Genomic DNA, 21,538 nt, shown 5'->3' with positions numbered 1-21,538 from the left:
CGAACCCGTGTCCCCTGCATCGGCAGGTGGACTCTCAACCACCGCGCCACCAGGGAAGCCCTGGTTGGAGCATTTAATCCATTCACGTTTAAGGTAATTATCGATATGTATGTTTCTTAATTGTTATGTGTTTGTTTTTGTAAGTCCTTTCCTTGTCTTGTGTTTTCCACTTAGAGAAGTTCCTTTAGCATTTGTTGTAGAGCTGGTTTGGTGGTGCTGAGTTCTCTTAGCTTTTGCTTGTCTGTAGAGCTTTCTATTTCTCCATTGAATTTGAATGAGATCCTTGCTGGGTAGAGTAATCTTGATTGTAGGTTCTTCCTTTTCATCACTTTAAATGTATCATGCCTCTCCCTTCTGGCTTGTAGAGTTTCTGCTGAGAAATCAGCTGTTAACCTTATGGGAGTTCCCTTGTATGTTACGTGTCATTTTTCCCTTGTTGCCTTCAATAATTTTTCTTTGTCTTTAATTTTTGTCAATTTGATTACTATATGTCTCAGTGTGTTTCTCCTTAGGTTTATCCTGCCTGGGACCCTCTGTGCTTCCTGGACTTGGGTGGCTATTTCCTTTCCCATGTTAGGGAAGTTTTTGACTATAATGTCTTCAAATATTTTCTCGGGTTCTTTCTCTCTCTCTTCTCCTTCTGGGACCCCTATAGTGCGAATGTTTTTGCATTTAATGTTGTCCCAGAGGTCTCTTAGGCTGTCTTCATTTCTTTTCATTCTTTTTTCTTTATTCTGTTCCACAGCAGTGAATTCCACCATTCTGTCTTCCAGGTCACTTATCTGTTCTTCTGCCTCAGTTATTCTGCTATTGATTCCTTCTAGTGTATTTTTCATTTCAGTTATCGTATTGTTCATCTCTGTTTGTTCTTTAATTCTTCTAGGTCTTTGTTAAACATTTATTGCATCTTCTCGATCTTTGCCTCCATTCTTTTTCCAAGGTCCTGGATCATCTTTACTATTATTATTCTGAATTCTTTTTCTGGAAGGTTTCCTATCTCCACTTCATGTAGTTGTTTTTCTGGGGTTTTATCTTGTTCCTTCTTCATCTGGTACATAGCCCTCTGCCTTTTCATCTTGTCTATCTTTCTGTGAATGTGGTTTTTGTTCCACAGGCTTCAGGATTGTAGTTTTTCTTGCTTCTGCTGCCTGCCCTCTGGTGGATGAGGCTGTCTAAGAGGCTTGTGCAAGTTTCCTGATGGGAGGGACTGGTGGTAGGTAGAGCTGGGTGTTGCTCTGGTGGGCAGAGCTCAGTAAAATGTTAATCCGCTTGTCTGCTGATGGGTGGGGCTGGGTTCCCTCCCTGTTGGTTGTTTGGCCTGAGGTGACCCAACACTGAAGCCTACCCGGGCTCTTTGGTGGGGTTCTTTGGTGGGGCTAATGGCAGACTCTGGGAGGGCTCACACCAAGGAGTACTTCCCAGAACTGCTTCCAGTGTCCTTGTCCTCACAGTGAGCCACACCCACCCCCCCACCTCTGCAGGAGACCCTCCAACACCAGCAGGTAGGTCTGGTTCAGTCTCCTATGGGGTCACTGCTCCTTCCCCTGGGTCCTGATGTGCACACTACTTTGTGTGTGCCCTCCAAGAGTGGAGTCTCTGTTTCCCCCAGTACTGTCGAAGTCCTGCAATCAAATCCCGCTAGCCTTCAAAGTCTGATTCTCTAGGAATTCCTCCTCTGTTGCCGGACCGCCAGGTTGGGAAGCCTGACATGGGCTCAGAACCTTCACTCCAGTTTGTGAGTCACCCACCCAGCAGTTATGGGATTTGATTGTATTGTGATTGTGCCCCTCCTACTGTCTCATTGCAGCTTCTCCTTTGTCTTTGGATGTGGGTATCTTTCTTGGTGAGTTTCAGTGTCTTCCTGTCGATGATTGTTCAGCAGTTAATTGTGATTCCTGTGCTCTCGGCAAGAGGGAGTGAGCGCATGTCCTTCTACTCCACCATCTTGAACCAATATAAAATATTTTTCTTCTTTTAGCTTATGTATATCATTGGAAATAGATTAAACTACTTATGATCAGACTTGTTACAAAGAATCCCCCCTTAGCATACTTGATAATTGGCAATCTTCATAAATGCAGATTCTACATAGGTTAAGTCTGAAATTTTTCAAAGTTGAGGTATAATTGACATGTAACATTATATTAGTTTCAGGTATGCAACATAATGATTCAATATTTGTGTATATTGCAAAATGATCACCACAATTAGTCTAGTTAACATCTGTCATCATATATACTTACAATTTTTTTTCTTGTTGAGAACTCTTGAGATCTACTCTTTTAGCAACTTTCAAATATGTGATACAAAAAAGGTAGTTGCTGTGCTGTACGTTATACTCCCGTGACTTATTTATTTTATAACTAAATCCTTTGACATAATCTCATTGGCCTTTGATAACTTCCTTGTTTTCTGGCCCAACAAGATACCCATCTCATCTTGTACAGTTCTACTTTAGGCCCAGAATCAGCCATTTCTCCTTTTTAGTGAGCACTGGTATTTAGAGAACACATTGTGAGTACCAGGAGTGTTTGTTGCTTCTTAGTTTTTAATGACCATTTTAACAGGTGTGAGGTGGTATCTCATTGTGGTTTTGATATGCATCTCCCTGATGATTAGTGATGTTGAGCATTTTTTCATGTACCTGTCCATCATCTGTATGCCTTTTTATGGAAAATGTCTATTCAGATCCTCTGCCTATTTTTTAATTGGGTTGTTTGTTTGCTATTGAGTTGTATGATTTCTTTATATTTTTTGGTTATTAGCTCCTTACCAGATATATGATTTGCAGATTTTTTCTTCTTTTCATTTTGTTGATGGTTTCATTTGCTGTGAAGAAGCTTTTTAGTTTGATGTAGGTTCCACTTATTTATTTTTACTTTTGTTGCCTTTGCTTTCAGTGTCAAGTTAAAAATATCATCGCCAAACCCCATGTCAAGGCGGTTACCACTTATGTTTTCTTCTAGGAGTTTTATGGTTTCAGGTCTTATAGTCAAGTTTTTAATCTATTTTGAGTTAATTTTTGTGTATGGTGTAGGATAGTGGTCTAGTTTCATCCTTTTGCAGAGTATTTACATTTTTAATTTGAAAATAATTTTTGATTTATAGAAGAGTTGTAAAAACAGTACACAGAGTTCTTATATACTGTCCACCCAGATTCCTCTGCAGTTAATATTTTAACATCTGTAACAGGCTTGGTTTTTATTGATTGCTTTTTTGTATGAGTTATATTTTCCTTTTTCTTTGCATGTCTATTAAATATTTATTTTCTACTGGGTAATGTGATCTATATTCTGTTCTGCCTCTGAAGAGTGTTGATTTTTGTTCTAGCAGGCAGTTCTAGCAAGCTAATGAATGACCCTAACCTTGTGTAGGCTTTTAAAATACATTTTAAAGGGTAGATCTATAGAAAGCCAAGTCATTTTCAAACCCCTCTAACTTGATACCACACAACCTCCATCTGTATCTTCTCTGTGAATCTTGTTGAGACTTGGTTTTAGGAGTTTTTAGGGTGGATCAGACCTTCTTCTTGAATGTGTTTTTTACTACTAAAATATTACCTTTTTGCCATCTCAGCTGGACACCATCAGTTTTATCAAGTTCTCTCCATTCTGGCTGGGCCTGAAGGCCAACATTTCCCACCGCTGCTTCACCACTAATTTCTTGTTCCATTTTCAACTCCACTGCAACTGCTCTCTGGGAAATCTTATATAGTCTCACCGCTGTATGCATAGCCCAGCCCTTGGCCAAAGGCTCATGGGGAGCTTCCATACAGACTTTTGGTACCCACTTCTGCACAGCTCCCTCCTCTCCAGTGCCCTGCCTTTCAGATTCCAGGTACTTTCACAACCCTGAGCTCTATTCGCTGTCTCCTCAGCTTAATGGAACCACCGTGCTCTGCTTGGGCTCCAGCTCTGTCTTCCATGGGCAGGAAAATTTCCCCAGGCAGACATCCAGGGCAATCATAGGGGCCATGTCATGAGTTTCCCTTCTCTCAAGGATCACAGCTTGTGCTATTTATTGCTCATTGCCTGAAAACAATTGCCTAGTATATTTTATCCAGTTTTATAGTAGTTTTTGGTGGGAGGGCTTATTTGGTACCAGTTATTTCATCACTGCAAAAAGGAGAAGTCCCAATATATGGTTTTGATGTATGTTCACATTGCCACAAGACTGAAATTTTTCTATCTACTTTTTCTTTAACAGTTGAAGAGCTATGTCAATAAGTAGTTTGATATTGATATTATATCATTCTTTCCCCCTTATCTCCACTCCATCTCAGCAAAAAGGTGCAAATGTAAACTCATTTTCAAAGATCATGCTGGTTTATTTAGTTGTTCTTTCAGCAAGGGCTTAAGGAATATAAACATATTAAGTTTCTCATTCTTTAATTGTAGTTTGGTTCTCTTAAAAGTCCAGAGTCAAAGTGAATTTTCTTCAGATCTTTGAAGATAGTACTCAGTTATCCTCAGGCATCTAGCATTGTTGATGAGAAGTCTAACTCATGTTTCTTTTGGCTAATTTGATTCTCTTTTGTAGCTTTTAGGGTTTTCTCTTTATCCTTGTTATTCTGGGTTTCATTGTGATGTGTTTAGCTGTGTGGCTCAGTCATTCTTTATTCTGAATTTCTTTAATTTTAATTTTTTTAGTGTTTTTATCTTTTAGAAATCTGTTCTTAATGTCTTTTATCTTTTCCTTCTTTTAATTGGTATATAATTCACATGTCATAAAATATACCATTTTAAAGCATATAATTCAGTGGTTTTAAGTATATTCACAAAGTTGTACAACTATCATCACTATTTATAACATTACATTTTCATCACCCACAAAATAAACCCTGTACCCATTAGCAGTCACTACCCTTACCCCTACCCCCTGTCCTTTGGCAAACACTAATCTACTTTCTGTCTTTATGGACTTGCCTGTTCTAGACATTTCATATAAACAAAATAATACACTATGTGGCCTTTTGTGTCTGGCTTCTTTCACTAAGCATAATGTTTCCAAGATTCATTTATGTCAGTGTGTAGCATGTAACAGTACTTCATTTCTTTCTCTGGCTGAATAATATTCCATATTTTGTTAATCTGTTCATCATTTGTTGGACATTTAGGTTGTTTCCACTTTTTCCTACTATGAATCATGCTTCTATGGACATTCAAGTACTACTTTTTCTTTTAAATATGCTCTTTTACAGTGTCTAATCTACCATCCATAGGGTTTTCATTTCAAACACTGTATCTTCAATTTCTAAGGTTTCTAATAGGGTTTTTGGCTGTTACTTTCTGTTTAATTGATGGCAGTGTATTCTTGTTTCATGGCTTCTTTTTATATTTGAGGGTATAAAATATAGAGCACTTATTTTTAAAGTTCTTTTCAGATTGTTTTATTAACTCTATTTCCTCAGGTATACATTTTGTTGGTTGATATGTGTCCTATTTTTCATGGTATTGGTCTTCACTGGTTGGTAATTTTTAGTTAAGAGCTAATTGTCCATGACCCTTTTGTCCTGAACACATCCTGCATTGACAGCCTTCCAGTAGGAGGTTCTCTGGGTTGCTGAGCCCTAATCTGCAGGGCACGTATCTTGGATTAAACTTTGCTTGAGTGGAAAGATAAAAGGCTCTTGTATCTTAATAGAATATATAGTTCTGAGTCTCATCCATACTTATATTACATGGCTCTAAGGCCCTCATCCTGCATCACTGATGCTGCTACTAGCATCACTTGGCTTTTAACCAGCCCTCAGGTAGGCAGGTGGCATCCCTTTGGCTTTTGTTTATGTTTTGGTCCCTTGCTTATACCTCCTATGTGTGGCCTCTGTGGCTCTTGCTCTTAAACCTGTTGGTGTTGCAATATTAGCTCCATTTTTTTTTTGCATTCCATGCCTCAAACATGGGGCATCTTTGGTCCTTACTTACCATTGTGGATTCTCTCTCTCTTTTTCCTTTCTGAAGATTAGGGAAGAATACTTCTCTATTTCTGGTCTATAAAGATTTCTCTTTTCTTTTTTTCTCACTATGACTGTGTTTTGTTTTGTTTTAATTTTTATTCATTCATTTATTTATTTATTTGGCTGTGCCACGCGGCATGTGGGATACTAGTTCCCCGACCAGGGATCAAACCCACACCTCCTCCATTGGAAACGTGGTCTTAACCACTGGACCACCAGGGAAGTCCCTATGACTGTGTTTTATTAAAATTTAAAAATACTTGTTTTATCATTTTATGTGTTTGAATGGGAAGATGAAATTTCAACATATGCTTGACTTATCTTGAAATAGAAGGCTTTTTATTTAGTTCTATTGTTTTACCTTTTCACATTTAACTCTAGTCAATCCATCTGGATTTTTTTTTTTTTTTTTTTTTTTGGTGTATGGAGTGAGTTAATTGAAATTAATTTCCCCCAAATAACTACTCATTTAAAAAAATCATTATTAAGATTTCTAGAGAATTCCAAGTTATTGACAAACCTTTTTCTCATGTATCTACATGTTTTCCCTATTTTTTACTGTATTACTACTTTATAGGATTGAGGAACAATTTTTTCTTATTTCACAGAAAGGTAATTGAATCACAGAAAAAATGGGGTCACCCTAGGTCAGAAAGTCAGTCAGTGGTAAATCTGAAGATTGATGTAAGTCATCCTGGTTTAGTGCCAACTTCATTAAACTTCAGTGTAGCATAACCTTGCTGCCATATTATCTCAAGCTTTGTGACTGAATTATATTTGAAAAACAAACTAATGGCAAGAAAAATATTACCCATTAAGATTGATAGCTAGAACTTGATCTTCTTTGAGATGGTTAAAGCTTTATTAGATATATGGTATGAATGTTTTAGAAGAAAGTTGTGCTGTTATTTTAGGATATATGTTATTGTTATTAAAATTTTTAAGTTGAATTCTTTTGTAATATCAACATTGTCAACCTTATTTATAAGGTAGAATGTTCAGAGACTGAGATATATATATTTTTATTCATATTTAGTTCTCCATTTTAATACTACTGTAGAGGGGAAATAAGGGATGGCATTTTATAAAATGGGAGATTTGGGGGTTTTTTCCCTTTATAATATTAGTGCCAGGGTACAGAAAGAAAGAAGGATGGTGCATACTTTGAGGTTCTATTTGTTGATGATGATCCAGGACTCACTGATGCTTTGTGTAAAGAGTTCTGAATCAACATATGTAAATATACGAAGTGGTTAATTGACAATTAAATTAGCAAGAGTTTGCTTCTCTTAGGTAAAAAAAGGCATTAGGCATTAGGTAAATGCCTGAGAGGGTCATTCTTGAATTTTTCTGTTTTAAGTTCTAAATTAGCTCACTTACTGGATTTGTGTTATTAAATAATGAATTGATTTATTTAAAAATATAAGAATATCAGTTAGAGCTATCAACTCTGAAGATTTGTGGCATTGGATATGTCCTTGTGGAAATACAAATTGATTTAGTAAATTTTCAATTTGTGTAAAATTGAAAACATGTGATTAAATGTCTTATCCCCATAAAGTAATTCTAAATGTTTAAGCAATTTGCTGATGCATAGCCATCTCCAGTCATATTTAAAATTTTGCAGATAATCTTTGCATCAGGGAAGAGACTTCTTGGCTTATCAGTTTAATAACTCCAGAAACTCTGGTGCTTATGCAAACTGCTTGTTCTATTCTGCCACCATCTCTTCTCACACAGGAATACAGTCTATACTGCCTGGACTCTCTGCAGAGCTGAGCTGGACTTCAGAGGAAACCAGCTATTCTCAGGACGTGTCAGGGGTAACACCCTTCCAGATGATTTTTGAGGCAAGTTTTGCTGTGGTTCTATAAATTAATGATGTTTTGATTCTTATTTTTCTACAAATGTAATAACAGGAAAGAAAAGCCTAGGTTCGTTATAGTTCAAAGTTGAAATGAAATAAGGCATTGGTCCCCAAACTTCTGTGTGCTGATTTTAAATCACCTGGGAGCTTTCAAAATAGTGATGTTTGTGTCCCACTTCAAGAGGTTGTGATTTAATTGGTCTAGGGTGCTGGATTAGTCTGCTTAGGCGGCCATTAAAAAAAAAATATCACAGGGCTTCCCTGGTGGCGCAGTGTATAGAGAGAGAGAGAGAGAGAGAGAGAGGGAGAGAATACTCTTCAGACATAAAAATGAAGGAAATATTGCCATTTGTGACAACCTGAGTCGACCTCAAGGGCATTATGCTAAATGAAATAAGTCAAACAGAGAAAGACAAATGCTGTATGATTTAACTTTACATGCTGAATCTTAAAAAAAAAAAAAAAAAAAATCACAGATTGCGTGGCGTAAACAACAGAAACTTATTTTCCCATACTTCTGGAGGCTAGAAGTCCAAGATCAAGATACCTTGTCACTGTTCACATGACCTTTCCTCTGTATGTATGTGGAGAGAGCCTTCTGGTGTCTTTTCCTCTTCTTACAAGGACACCAGTCCTATCAGATTAGGGCGCCCCCCTTATGACCTCATTTAACCTTAATGACATCCTTAAGGCCCTGTCTCCAAATATAGTCACATGGAGGCTAGGGCTGCAACAGATGAATTTTGGGGGACACAATCCAGTCCATAAGATGTGTGGCCTGGGCTTTGGAATATTTTTAAAATCCCAAATGATTCCTAATGTGCAGGTAAATTTGAGAACCACTGAAGTAAACCATTATTTGAATTTGGATCTCCTGAAAAAGAAAATAAAAATGGATTCCCAGTGCAGATCCTATTTAGATACATTTTTATTAGGTTGGTTTAAAGATCTTTATTGATTTTTTTGTAGCCCAGATTTATGAGAGTGACAATTGAGTTCTCCATTCCCTTTAACAATTCTCGGATCCCCTATCTTGCCTTCCTTTGAACTGGTGGAGACAAAGAATTAGAGTACTTTAAATGTTCTCCCAGAAAGCACTTGGGAGGCCTTTCTCCATGTTGGAACAATTATATCCTTCTTCTAAAAGGAAATGACTATGGTATCGGGACAAAAGATATCCGTGGCTGTGCCGTATCTTGTTTAGGGGAACGAAGGGTAAACAATCTGGAGCAATTAATGGTTAGTCAGCTCTAAAACTATTAATGTCAAGTAGCAATAAAAAAGCTGATTTCAGTGAGCCAAGGAAAGCAGTTCTAGAAAAGGAAATCATGTGTTTTAGCCAGTCTGAACAAACAATGGTAATTCTTATACCTAACATATATATTATTTAAGCCTCCTGACAACTCTATGAAATGGATAGGACAAGGATTATCATCACCCCATTTTACAGATACAAGAAAACTGAAATTCAGAGAATTTGACTGACTTTCCCAAGGTCATACCAAAGTTAAGGACAGAATTAGAATCTGAATCAAAGTCTTACTCATATTGATCAGTGCTGTTTCAATATTCATTCCTTTACTCAGAAACCTGTGTTTGTTCACGACAGCTTCACTGTGCTAGACAGAGTCCCAAGACATGTTACTTGATCCCAAGGAGCTTGGAATCTAAAGGAAAAGATAGATACGTAAACAAACAATTACAATGCAGTGTAATATATATCATGATACAGGTATGCACTGATGCTGAGGTAGCTTAGAGGAAGGGTACCTAACCCAATGGGAAGTTGTCAAGGTCTAGAGGTCTTTGATGAGACTGAAAAACAGATTTTCTGGGTATAAGAAGTTCAGAGACTTGAAAGAACAAAAATTTATCATCAGAGTGATAAAGTTTCTTTCTTTTTTTGTTTTGTTTTTCCTTATTGCAGGAGCAGTGTTTCCCTCAGGAAAATCAAAGTGTGCATTTAGAGTACAGATAATTGACTTAATCAAGGTAGCCACTATTAACATCTTGGCGCATATTTTTTCACATAAGAGTGGGACATTTTAGTTTAAGCCTTCCAGAACAATACAGTTCCAATCTATGGCCGTGGAAGTAGGTGGCTGGAAATGAGTGGAGGTCAAGGTCGTTGGAGTTGAGGAGGTCAGAGAATTATGCGACCAAATTGTTGCTTAGACTGGTAATCTGCTTTTATGTGGAAGTCAGCCAAGATGATGGCAGGACTTAGAGTACAGAGGAGAACTGTGAGCTTAGTGCCCAGTAATCAGTTGGTGATAGGTGGGGAGAGGTAAGAGCAGTATAACCTAAGAGGAACAAGGATTTCCTGAAAGTATTTGCTCTATTACATCTCATTGTCTCTGATACTGTGCAGCTATTTAAAATATTTTTAAAATAAATTTATTTATTTATTTATTTATTTATTTATTCTTTATTTTTGGCTGCGTTGGGTCTTTGTTGCTGCGTGTGGGCTTTCTCTAGTTGCCGGAGCGGGGGCTACTCTTTGTTGCGGTGCACAGGCTTCTCATTGCATTGGCTTCTCTTGTTGCAGAGCATGGGCTCCAGGCGCATGGGCTTCAGTAGTTGTGGTTTTCGGGCTCAGTAGTTGTGGCTCACAGGCTCTAGAGCGCAGGCTCAGTAGTTGTGGCTCACAGGCTCTAGAGCGCAGGCTCAGTAGTTGTGGCGCACGGGCTTAGTTTCTTCGCGGCATGTGGAATCTTCCCAGACCAGGGCTCGACCTGTGTCCCCTGCATTGGCAGGCGGATTCTTAACCACTGTGCCACCAGGGAAGTCCCTATTTAAAAGATTTTTGAATGAAGAGAATGAGAAGAGAAAAAGGGGAGGTTGTGAAAGATTTCATCATACACGTATATCTCAACTGGGAAGAAGGGTCAAGTGGCAAGGTTTATAGCAAAGCCTAGTGAATGGAGACCTCCATGAAAAAGCGGTAATAAATGATCCACTGCTTTGGGCATGTGAGGAGAGCTAATTCCAGGGAAGACTGAGGAAAACTTCATTTAAGAGAGATGCTGGTTTTGTGTTTATGCTCAGTCAGTCCTGCATCTTGGAGTCCATTAGGCTAGATAACGTGTCCTTCCAAAAACAATTTGATTTTGCAAGATCTTCTTGATGAATTAATCCATTTTTGTATTTATTTTTGCCATGATACAAAATGATAAAATGGGTAGAGATATACATATATACATACAAACCTATCTATCTGTCTTTGTATTTCTCTATTTCTCTATTATCTATCATCTATCTACTTACCTATTTAAGCAAAGAGAGAGACAGAGACACTGACTTTCTTTTAGAAAGTCATATAGAGCCCATAACCACATAAGTTCATGTTTGAAAATATAAAACAGCTCCCATATTCTATCATATGATTAGACTTGTATTTAAAGGCTGGAACATGTGATTCAATAGTAGTTTCTGCTGCCCAGGGCTGGCAGCATATGTTTTTTCCTAACAACATGTAAGTAAATTCACTGCTTCTGAAGGTATGTCAGGCCTGGGGTACTGGGTTTCTAACACCCAACTGTAAAAGGCTGTAAAAGACTGTGTAGTGTCTCTTTCTTTCTTTCTTCCTTCCTTCCTTTCTTTCTTTCTTTCCTTCCTTCCTTCCTTCCTTCTTTCTTTCTCTTTCTTTCTTTCTCTCTTTCTTTCTCCCTTTCTTTCTTTCTTTCCTTCTTTCTTTCTTTCTCTCTCTCTCTTTCTCTCTCTCTCAATAATTTATGAGTAGATCTTAAAAGGAGCTATTTGCTTTGTGTTAAGTATCCTCCACTGACCTGACATTATGTCACTTTATCTTCTCAGTCTAGATTAGGTGCCAATCGTTCTTGTGTATTTCTTTAGCACCTCTTATATATTTAAATCATAAAGCTTCTTTACATTGTCATATAAATTATTTATTTTGTCTTTCTCTTCTACTTAAGTGTAAACTCTTCAAATTCAGAGATTGTTTTATCTCTGTAAGCCTAAGTACATGATAAGCTACATTAAGTGTTTTATCAGTGAATAAATACACATACATATTCAGTAGTCATGTGTAAGCATTGCCCATCAGCATCCATAAAAAATAATGATAGATTACATAGTATCTGATTCACATAGATAGACAGCTATGTGTACAGAAAATGAACATTCTTGGAGAGGCAGCATTTCATAGTGAAATGTGGGCTCTGGAGTCAGATCTAGGTTTGAATCCCACTTCTGCCACTTAATTAGCTATGTGTGACCTTGGACAAATTAATTCGCTTATTTAGTCATTATCCTCATCCATAAAGTGGGGGTATTTCCTACTTGTATATAAACTGCTTGGCATGTAGCAGGTGTTCAGTAAATGGTAGTTCCCATCCTTACTAATTGTAGACCCTCTCTGGTAGCTGCTCAAGGAACTTTCACTTACTTGGTTGCCTTACTGCTAGGTATAATTAAGCCCTTTCTGTGATATACCCTATAATCACTAAAGTTACAAAAGTTTGAAACTGTTCCAAGAAGTTGTTTTGGTGTTAAGTATAGGAAATGCTTTCAAGAGACCATTGCTTTTCTACTATTTGAACATTTTATAATAAAAAATTTTAAAAGAAGTATGTGACTATGGTATGTATGCTGCAATTACTGTTTAATTACTGCTGTTTACATGTGTGAATAATCCTAGATTTGTTTCCAGAATTTTTTAATAATCCCCATCCATTTTTCTAATACTTTCAAATATTTTTATAATAGTTTTTCTAATTATCCCCACCCATTGCACAGTTTTTTTTTTTTTTTTAAACGACAATAATCATTTATTATGTCTCACAATTTCTGTGGGTCAGAAATTGGGGTACTAAATTTTGGTTCAGGGTCTCCCATAAAGTTGCAGGCAGATGTCAGCTGGGGCTGCCATTGCACAGTTCTTGATCTCTTTTTCAGTGTACTTATAAAGAGTATTATATATTTTTTTATTTTTTAAATTTTTTAAATTTATTTTGCGGTACGCGGGCCTCTCACTGTTGTGGCCTCTCCCGTTGCGGAGCACAGGCTCCGGATGCGCAGGCTCAGCGGCCATGGCTCACGGGTGCAGCCGCTCCGCGCCATGTGGGATCCTCCCGGACCGGGGCACAAACCCGTGTCCCCTGCATCGGCAGGCGGACTCTCAACCACTGCGCCACCAGGGAAGCCCATAAAGAGTATTATAATAGTTTATTCTTCATTAGATATTTACATGTTTCTTCTTTATTGTGTTATGAGATTTTGGGGTCTGGGACCTTTTTTCTCCTTTAATATTCACCTAGTACATGGCTCTGTATTTTCTGAGCCACTAATAAGAACTTACTGGTTGGACTTCCCTGCTGGTGCAGTGGTTAAGAATCCACCTGCCAGTGCAGGGGACACAGGTTTGAGCCCTCATCTGGGAAGATCCCACATGCCTCAGAGCAACTAAGCCCGTACGCCACAACTACTCAGCTTGCACACCTAGAGCCCGTGCTCCTCAACAAGAGAAGCCACCGCAATAAGAAGCCCGCGCACCACAATGAAGAGGAGACCCCGCTCGCTGCAACTAGAGAAAGCCCGCGCGCAGCAGTGAAGACCCAACGCAGCCAAAAATAAAAAATTATATAAATAAATAAATTTATTAAAAAAAGAAAAGAAAAAGAACTTACTGATTTCTGACTCTATTTCTTCTTCATTGACTTCTCCATTTTTTCGGAGACGCATTTTAACTTCGGTTTTAGGGACACTATATTAAATATAGGAAAGTGGTTAATACTAAAGCTTTGGAGCCAGATCAGGCACACCTTGGCAAAGTTGTTTAACCTCTTTGAAATTCATTTTTTTTATCCATAAAATGTAGGTTATATGTACCTAATACGGTTTCTGTGAGGGGTAAATGAGGTAATATAAGTAAAATATTTAGTACCATTCCTGGAATAGAGAAAGCCCTCATTAAGTGATAAATCTTATTATATTTGTATGGAGGTATCAGGGTATATTGGAAAGAGCATGGACAATTGTTGTTAGATAGACTTAGGGTCAAATTCTGGCTCTATTACTGAACATCTTAGGCAAGTTGCATAACTTCTCTGAGCCTCATTTTTTGGTTGTTTTTTCTTTTGCCACGCTGCAGGGCTTGCAGGGCCTGAAGGGATCTTATTTCCCCGGCCAGGGATTGAACATGAGCCCTTGGCAGTGAAACCTCGGAGTCCTAACCCCTGGACCTCAAGGGAATTCTGAGCCTCATTTTTTTTAATCTATAAAGAGGGGATTGTAATACCTGACTTGAGGATTGTTGTAGATATAGCACCTGCACATTGCTTGCCAGATAGTAGGCATTCATCAAGTGGTATCTATTATTGTTACCATGTCTAACATATATTTTCAGATTATTCTTTGGTCTTTAAAACAGTTTTGTGAGGTTGAAAGGCTTAAGTTTTATGCCTGTTTTGCAGATTAGGAAATAAGGTCCAGAGACATTAAGTGATTTTTTTTCATGATTACTGAAGTAATTTTTATAGAGCCAGTATTAGAACACAGGTCTTCTGACTTCTGAGCTTTCTGCTTTACAGCTTTGCCTTAAATATAAATGTTTGGATGAATGGATTAAGGTTTAAAAATAGGTTCTTTTTAGTGCCTGCTCCTTTGACTCCACTCAGATTCTTAATACAGATTGCCCCACATTAGAATAGTAAAGATAGAGTTACTCTTCTCAGCTCCAATCTAAATTACTTTAAAATTTGTTCCAAAAGGTGGTTTTGAGATTGTGGGTTTTACTCCGGTATTTGTTCACGTCTCCTGAAGTTCCATGAAATTAGGTACCTTAGCCCAAGAAGTGATGGCTATTAGATTACCTTTGGTGTTCAGTTTTCAGACCCAAAGATGTTTCCCCTTGGATGTCTGAAAAGCTTTCTGAGGTATAGTTACTTTTATAAGAAGAAATACCATAATTTAATTCACTTGTGCTCTTGAGTTTGTGTATGTGCAGTGGATGTTTTTGTTATGTTGTTACAGGTTCATGAAAAGCCCAGAACTTTGATGACAGATAGCCTGGTTATAAAGAATTTTTTACGCAAAATCATCACTGTGCTCCCCAAGGTAAGCTGTTCTTTTGCACAATAACGATTCTCTTGTTTAAGTCATATGTTTTTAAAAGACCTCTACTCTCTAGGGCATGGAAGGATCTGATTGGTCCTCTTTCTTTTAATTACAATGATTAAAAGTTTTAATATTGAATTGATTTGGTTCCTGTATCCCTAAGGCCGGCTTGATGTTGGTCATGTGACATAGTTGAGAGCCCTTGGATATAGAGAGAACTTTCTTTTGGGTTCTTATTTTCACTGCCTTACTGTTTTATTGTATCACTTTGGATACCTCGTTTCCCTCTTCTGCGCTTCATTTTTTCTTTTAAACCTGGATGATAAACTGCTGATTATCTCTTTTTTTTCTAAAGTGACTATAAGAGCAACTAAGGAAATTTTGATAAAATACTTTGAACTCTGGAAAGCTAAAATTTTTATTATTACCTGTAGTTTGATATGTTCATAAAGTTGCACACAAGTATGCTATATAACTTCCCCTTTTTTTCTTGCATGTTTCCTACTTTTTCTGTCTTAAGCAGGATTCAGTACTTAATTGTTTGCCAACACCCCTTGTGAAGTAGGTTTTATCATCATTCCCATTTTATAGCCAAGGAAATGTGGTACAGAGGTTAAATCACTTGCAGAGCCAGGATTTGAAATGAGGCAGTCTGGCTCTAGTGTTCCTTATTACCCATATATTATATAGAAAGAAAAATAGAGGTTGAAGGTACAAAATAATTAGAACAGTGAAGTAAATTGGAAGGAGGACATAAGAGATGAGGATAGGGGAAGAAAAAACAAAGAAAAAAGCATGGAATATTCCATATATGAAAACAATGGAAACAATAGAGAGAAAAATTGATAATTCATTTAAGAAGGGGAGAAGAGATACATTAGGAGAACAGCAGAGGACAAAAGGGTAGTATTTCCTCATAATTTGTGACTACTTGGAATTGTAATGTAGAACTCAATGTATTTAAGATGCAGAATTTGAACACAGATAAGTGTTAAGTATGTTTAGGGAAAGTGCAATGGAAAAAAAAAAGATGATACAAAGAATATCTTCTCCTTTAGGAATTGAGTATAGAAAATTTTAATCCCTATTCTGGTTCATGTTAAATATCACACCCCATTTATTTTGCAGATTAGATTTAATTTTAGTGTAAAGGTGAATGGAATCCTCTCCATGGAGATCTTTGGGTAAGTCCTTAATCCATGGCTTAAGTTTATGCAGTGGCTCTACAATTTTTCTCAGTCATTATTGTCCTATTATTTCCAGTGGGTTCACAGTTTGATTTCTTGACTCGAAGTCACTTTGAAACTAATTTTCTGAGACCCCGCCCCCCACATTTTCTTATTGTAGATTAGTTCTTTTTTTAATAAATTTATTTATATTACTTTTGGCTGTGTTGGGTCTTTGTTGCTGCGCGCAGGCTTTCTCTAGCTGTGGCGAGTGGGGGCTACTCTTCATGGCGCTGTGCAGGCTTCTCATTGCAGTGGCTTCTCTAGTTGAGGAGCACGGGCTCTAGGCGCCTGGGCTTCAGTAGTTGTGGCACACGAGCTCAGTAGTTGTGGCTCACGGGCTCTGGAGCTCAGGCTCAGTAGTTGTGGCGCACAGGCCTAGTTGCTCCGTGGCATGTGGGATCTTCCTGGACCAGGGCTCGAACCTGTGTCCCCTGCATTGGCAGGAGGACTCCCAACCACTGTGCCACCAGGGAAGCCCTCCAGATTAGTTTTTAATGAGTAAGTAGATTAAACCTTTCATGACTTTCCCTTTCACTAAAATGAGAAAACTTAAAAATAGACATTTTCCCCTTGGTTAATTGGTTACTAAATTTCAGTAATTTCTGGGGTTGGTACTCATGGGCCAAAATTTGTAAGAGGCAGAGGTTGGTTTTAGAATCTTTGAGATATGGCTAAGCTTTTCTTTGCTTTGCAGGGCAGAGAATGAACCTACTCTGAACCTGTCAAATGGAATTGCGCTTGTCGTAAACCATCAGCATTATGTGAGGTGAAGGGGAAAGCATTGTTGTCCCTCTCCATGTTTTACTCTCTTACTATGAGTATGAATGTGGGGAGAAACTGAAAATGGTCTCAGTTGTCAATTCTTAGTGCCAAGTGTCAGATTCTCTGTAAGAAAATTGAAAGTAAAAATTTTAAGCTATCTGTATTGAAAACGATTATTATTCCTGGCTCCTTGAATATATTCTAATTGACCTGAGGACATGCATGTTCCTTCTCCTCTCCATGCCTTAATTTCTTCTGTAAATGAAACAAAACAAACCCTACTAACTCCAGTCCCATTTAGACATGAGAAGAGAGGAATGACTTTAAAGATTACTTGAACTCTTGGCTAGAGAGATAGTATGACTGCAAAGGAATTCTTTGTATATTGCTTGTGTATTAGCATTTTGCATAGGTTTAAAAATCATCTTTCTTCCCACCTCTACCTTTTTCAGACTGCAAAAAAATCCATGGAGGAGGTAGAAAATAAATGGAGTAGAACCCTGTGCTTTGCCTTCCTGTACTATCCAGTTACCACAAAACCAAAAGTGAACATGAATTATAGCAAGAAAATGCCTAACTTACGTTTAAGTCCAGCGAATCTATTCTTTATTCAATAGTTTCTGCCTCCATTTATATGCCCTGGATCAACACTGGTAGTCATAGGATCTTAAGGCTTGAAGAGACTGCCTATGGTTTTTCAGTCTGTTTTCTTACTTTTGACCAAAATTACCTCTCAGATTAGACTATGTTTTATTCTTTAATATCTGCAGGGCACAAAACCCCCACCCCACATCTTTATTTAGTAATCTTCTAGCCTCATACAATCCCTACAGGCAGACAGCCTTGCTATCATAGATTGACTGAAAGAGTTTAAGCCTCTAAGTCAATGTTTGTGGACATATTTCCCTGGGTGACCTGATTAGTTTAGAGAAAGGGGGAAAGGTTCATTAACATTTCTTTTCTGTTTAGAAAAGAGCTGTTGGAAAGTAAGCAAATACCAAATTTCATTAGATTCTTTCTAGAAGAGAAAGATGTCCCAATTTTTTCTCATTACTCCTATCAAATAGTAACCTCAGACTTTTTCAGGGGAAGGTATAGCATGTGTAAAAGCAGAAACCTAAGTATATGAGGCCAGTTTTAGGCCATTTGTGATTCAGGGACCCCTGACCCCCACCCCCATCATGCTGATCTTTGAATGATCTTGGAAACTTCTGCTCAGAACCATAGAGTAATTTTAGTGGAGGGAATATACTTTTGAGAATATAAAACTGCCATTAGTGGCAGCAAAAGCAGGAGCCATGCTATAATTCCTGAAATGCCAGTTTGTCTACTTTTTCCATTCCATTTCCATTCACTGAGTGGGACACATGTTACTTATACCAACAAAATTTATGTGGTGGATGATATGGTTATGCATATGCTAGAGGTTATAAAAAGAATTTTGAATTCCCTTTAAAATAATTTCTTAAGAGGGAAAAAAGCTAAATTTGTCTTACCTGTTTTTTGACAGTACACCAAAATTTGGTACAACTGAATTACTCTGCAGCAGAATCCATCCTGTGCTAGGACATCCAGTAATGCTCTTCATCCCTGATGATGTGGCTAAAATGGGCTTGTTGGGGGAGCTGATACTGACTCCAGCTGCTGCTCTCTGTCCTTGCCCAAAGGTCTTTTCCAACCAGCTGAATAGGATTTCTTCAGCTTCCATATCCTTTTGATGACAGAGTCCACCAAAATGTTCAAATTCATTGTCTTTGAAAATGGATTTTTATGTTTCAATTCTAGAAAAGCCTCTAGCATATAAACTCTGTATCTAGAAGCTGGTATGATTTGTATAAAAACAAAAATCCAATATGAAAGCTAAGCTTGAGGATTTTTCCAAGAAACTGAAAAGTATAAAATATGACAAGTGCCACACTGTTTTCATATAATCCAGTATGACTGAAGCATGGAATGAATGGTGCAAGAGGGAGAGATGAGGCTGGAAAAGTAGTTTGGGGTTGAATATGGTGGATCTTGAGTGCCACACTAAGGAGTGTGAACTTTATTCTCTATATAATGGGAAACCATTAAATGTTTTAGGAATCTCCAGCAGCCTTGTACAGGATGGGTGGGAGAGAGACATCAATAATCACTAATTAAATAAGTAAGTGAGCTGGGCAAGAGCTATTAAGTGCATGAATTAAAAGTGTGATGAGCATGGAAAGGAGAGACTTATCACTGGAAGGAATCAACATGATGAGGTAACCAGTTCATTGTTTGGCTAGGGAGAGATTAGGGGCAGAGAATGGCTAAAGTGGATGTCAAGAACTCTATATCCAGAATAGGCAAATTTATAGAGACAGAAAATAGATGGGGAATGATCCTCCTGGGAGTGATAAAAATGTCCTAAAACTGATAGTGGTGATGGCTGCACAACATTTTGAATATACTAAAACCAATTTAATTGTACACTTTAAATGGGTGATTTGTATGATATGTAAATTAAATCTCAGTAAAGCTGTTAAAAAAGATTTCCATAGATGGCCAACAGACTAATGATACTGGCAACAAGATGGAAATTATAAATAGCAGATCTGAGGAGTGAAGAAGATTAGTTTGGCTTTACATACGTTGCATTTATGGTGCCTGCAGGACATCCTTTAAAAATGGCAAGCAGCCATATAGAAATTTTGGTGTGAAATTTGGAAGTGGTCAGATTTAGAGAAATAGATTTTAGAGCCTCAGAGTTTTCTCCATAGGTAACTATAGTATAGTATAGTGCTATGGCTAGAGCATGACACAGGAGTGAAAAATGCTAGATTCACCACAAATTAGCTGTGTGACTTTGCACAACTTACTCAACCAGCCTAAGCCTTTATTTCCTCAGCTTTAGTATGGGGATAATAATACCTACCTCATAGACTTATTTTCCCTTGCAAAGGTTTCTCTTGTTGTTCTTTTGGGATTTGTTTGTTTTAGGGTTAACTATATAATAATCCATGTGAAGCTCCCAGCATATTGCCTGACACATAATATAAGTGTTTGATAAATGTTCAGTATTATTATGATTATATGATTGAAGCTGTAGGAGTAAAGGAAGTTGTAGTAGAGTATAAAGAACAAGAACAGAAGAGGGCCAAGGTCCTGGTATGTTAAATGTCAGCTGAGGATGTCTTTAAGGAGGAAGAAGGAGCCAGGATAGTGATAAACACTGTGCGTGGACATTTCATATTTTAAAACATGCTTTTTCTTAATATCTAGATCATACAGAAGAGTATAAATAAAATATGAAAGTTTCTCTTCGTCCTCATCCCATTCTCCAGAGGGAATAAGACAAATATTCTATCCTCTTGGAGTTTACATTTTCATGGGAAAATTTAATAAATAAATGGATGTTAGGCAGTGATAAGTGCACTGAAGATAAAATAATGTGGGTAAAGAGATAATGATGGGGATGTCATTTTAAATATTATGGTCAGTGAAGACTCCAGGGAGGTGATGTTTTAGTAAAAGAGAGAGAGCTAACTATGAAAACTGGTGAGATTTCAGTTTCTGAAAATGGCAAACTAGGTAATTTAGACCAACCCTCCTAATGAAGACAAAGGCTGGATGAAATACCAAGACATCATAAAAGTATCTAACAGCTAGTGAATAGGGAGGAATTTCTGGGCCATGATTTAGGAAAGAAAGGAATTAACAAAAAGCTGAGCCCAGCACTGAGGGCTCTTTTGCCCTGGGGTCATTTGCCAATTAGAGCAAGTAGCTGAGAGACTAAGACAACTTCTCAATCAATGCAGGAGAAGAAGGCCAAAGAGTTCAGGGCCTGCTGAGCTTGGGAGTGCTGTTAAAGACACCTCTTGTTTTGGACAGGGATAAGTAAAAGGCTGTACTTTAAGGAGTAAGGTGAACCTGAAATAAACCATCCTTCAATGGTGTGCATTTATTTTGGGGGGTGGTTTAGGCAGGCCAGAAAATCTTAAACTTTGAAACTGGTTTAAGGTGATTCTAAATTTCTAATTTTCCCAGATGCCTTGTAGAAGCAAACAGAAATTCTTGCTAGAGGAAGATAACTGCATCTATGCTTCAAATTATTTAACAGATACTTAAATATAACATCCAGCTCCCCTGTGCATGCACACATTAACATATACACACACACAATCAGGTACAAGAGAAGACAGGGAGGCGTGAACAAGAGCTAACAAAAACAAAAGCAATAGCAATATGCACTGGGACTCCAGATAATTGCTAATATCAGACACTGATTTTAAAAATAAAAAAATATGCTTACTATGTTTATGAAAATGAAAGGCAAGCTTAAAAATTTTGCCAGGGGACTGAAACTATTGAATGTGACATAATTTTAAAAAGAACCAAACAAATTGTAGAACCAAAATATACAATAACCAATATTGAAATTCAGTAGGCAGGTTTAACAGCAAATTAGACACAGCATAACTGAATTTACGAACTAAAATATAAGGATAGCAAAAACTGAGCAAAACAAAGCAAAGTGAGACAAAGGACGGAGAATACAGAAGAGGTAAACAGTGAGAGGAAACAGTGAGACATTCTAATGTACATTTAATTCATGTTCTAGAGGAGAAGAGAGAGAAAAATGGGGCAGAAACTATATTTGAAGAGTTAATGGCTGAAGCAACTAAA

The 21,538-nt window shown here is 37.6% G+C and overlaps 1 protein-coding gene across 1 annotated transcript in view; it reads left to right on the top strand.

Annotated features, from left to right (window-relative positions):
• The window catches only part of TOP6BL (TOP6B like initiator of meiotic double strand breaks), a 92,630-nt gene that overhangs the window by 35,018 nt on the left and 36,074 nt on the right, over positions 1-21,538 (top strand). Inside the window, exons 5-9 of the mRNA XM_007461923.1 lie at positions 7,697-7,806; positions 14,817-14,900; positions 16,029-16,084; positions 16,824-16,895; positions 18,402-18,597. Of these exons, the coding sequence (XP_007461985.1) occupies positions 7,697-7,806; positions 14,817-14,900; positions 16,029-16,084; positions 16,824-16,895; positions 18,402-18,597 (518 nt within the window). The remainder of the gene's footprint in view (positions 1-7,696; positions 7,807-14,816; positions 14,901-16,028; positions 16,085-16,823; positions 16,896-18,401; positions 18,598-21,538) is intronic.

The sequence above is a fragment of the Lipotes vexillifer genome, unplaced genomic scaffold, assembly GCF_000442215.2.
Source record: "Lipotes vexillifer unplaced genomic scaffold, Lipotes_vexillifer_v1.1 scaffold1129, whole genome shotgun sequence".
In the NCBI taxonomy this organism is placed as follows: domain Eukaryota; kingdom Metazoa; phylum Chordata; class Mammalia; order Artiodactyla; family Lipotidae; genus Lipotes; species Lipotes vexillifer.
This window is presented reverse-complemented; position numbering and strand designations above follow the sequence as displayed.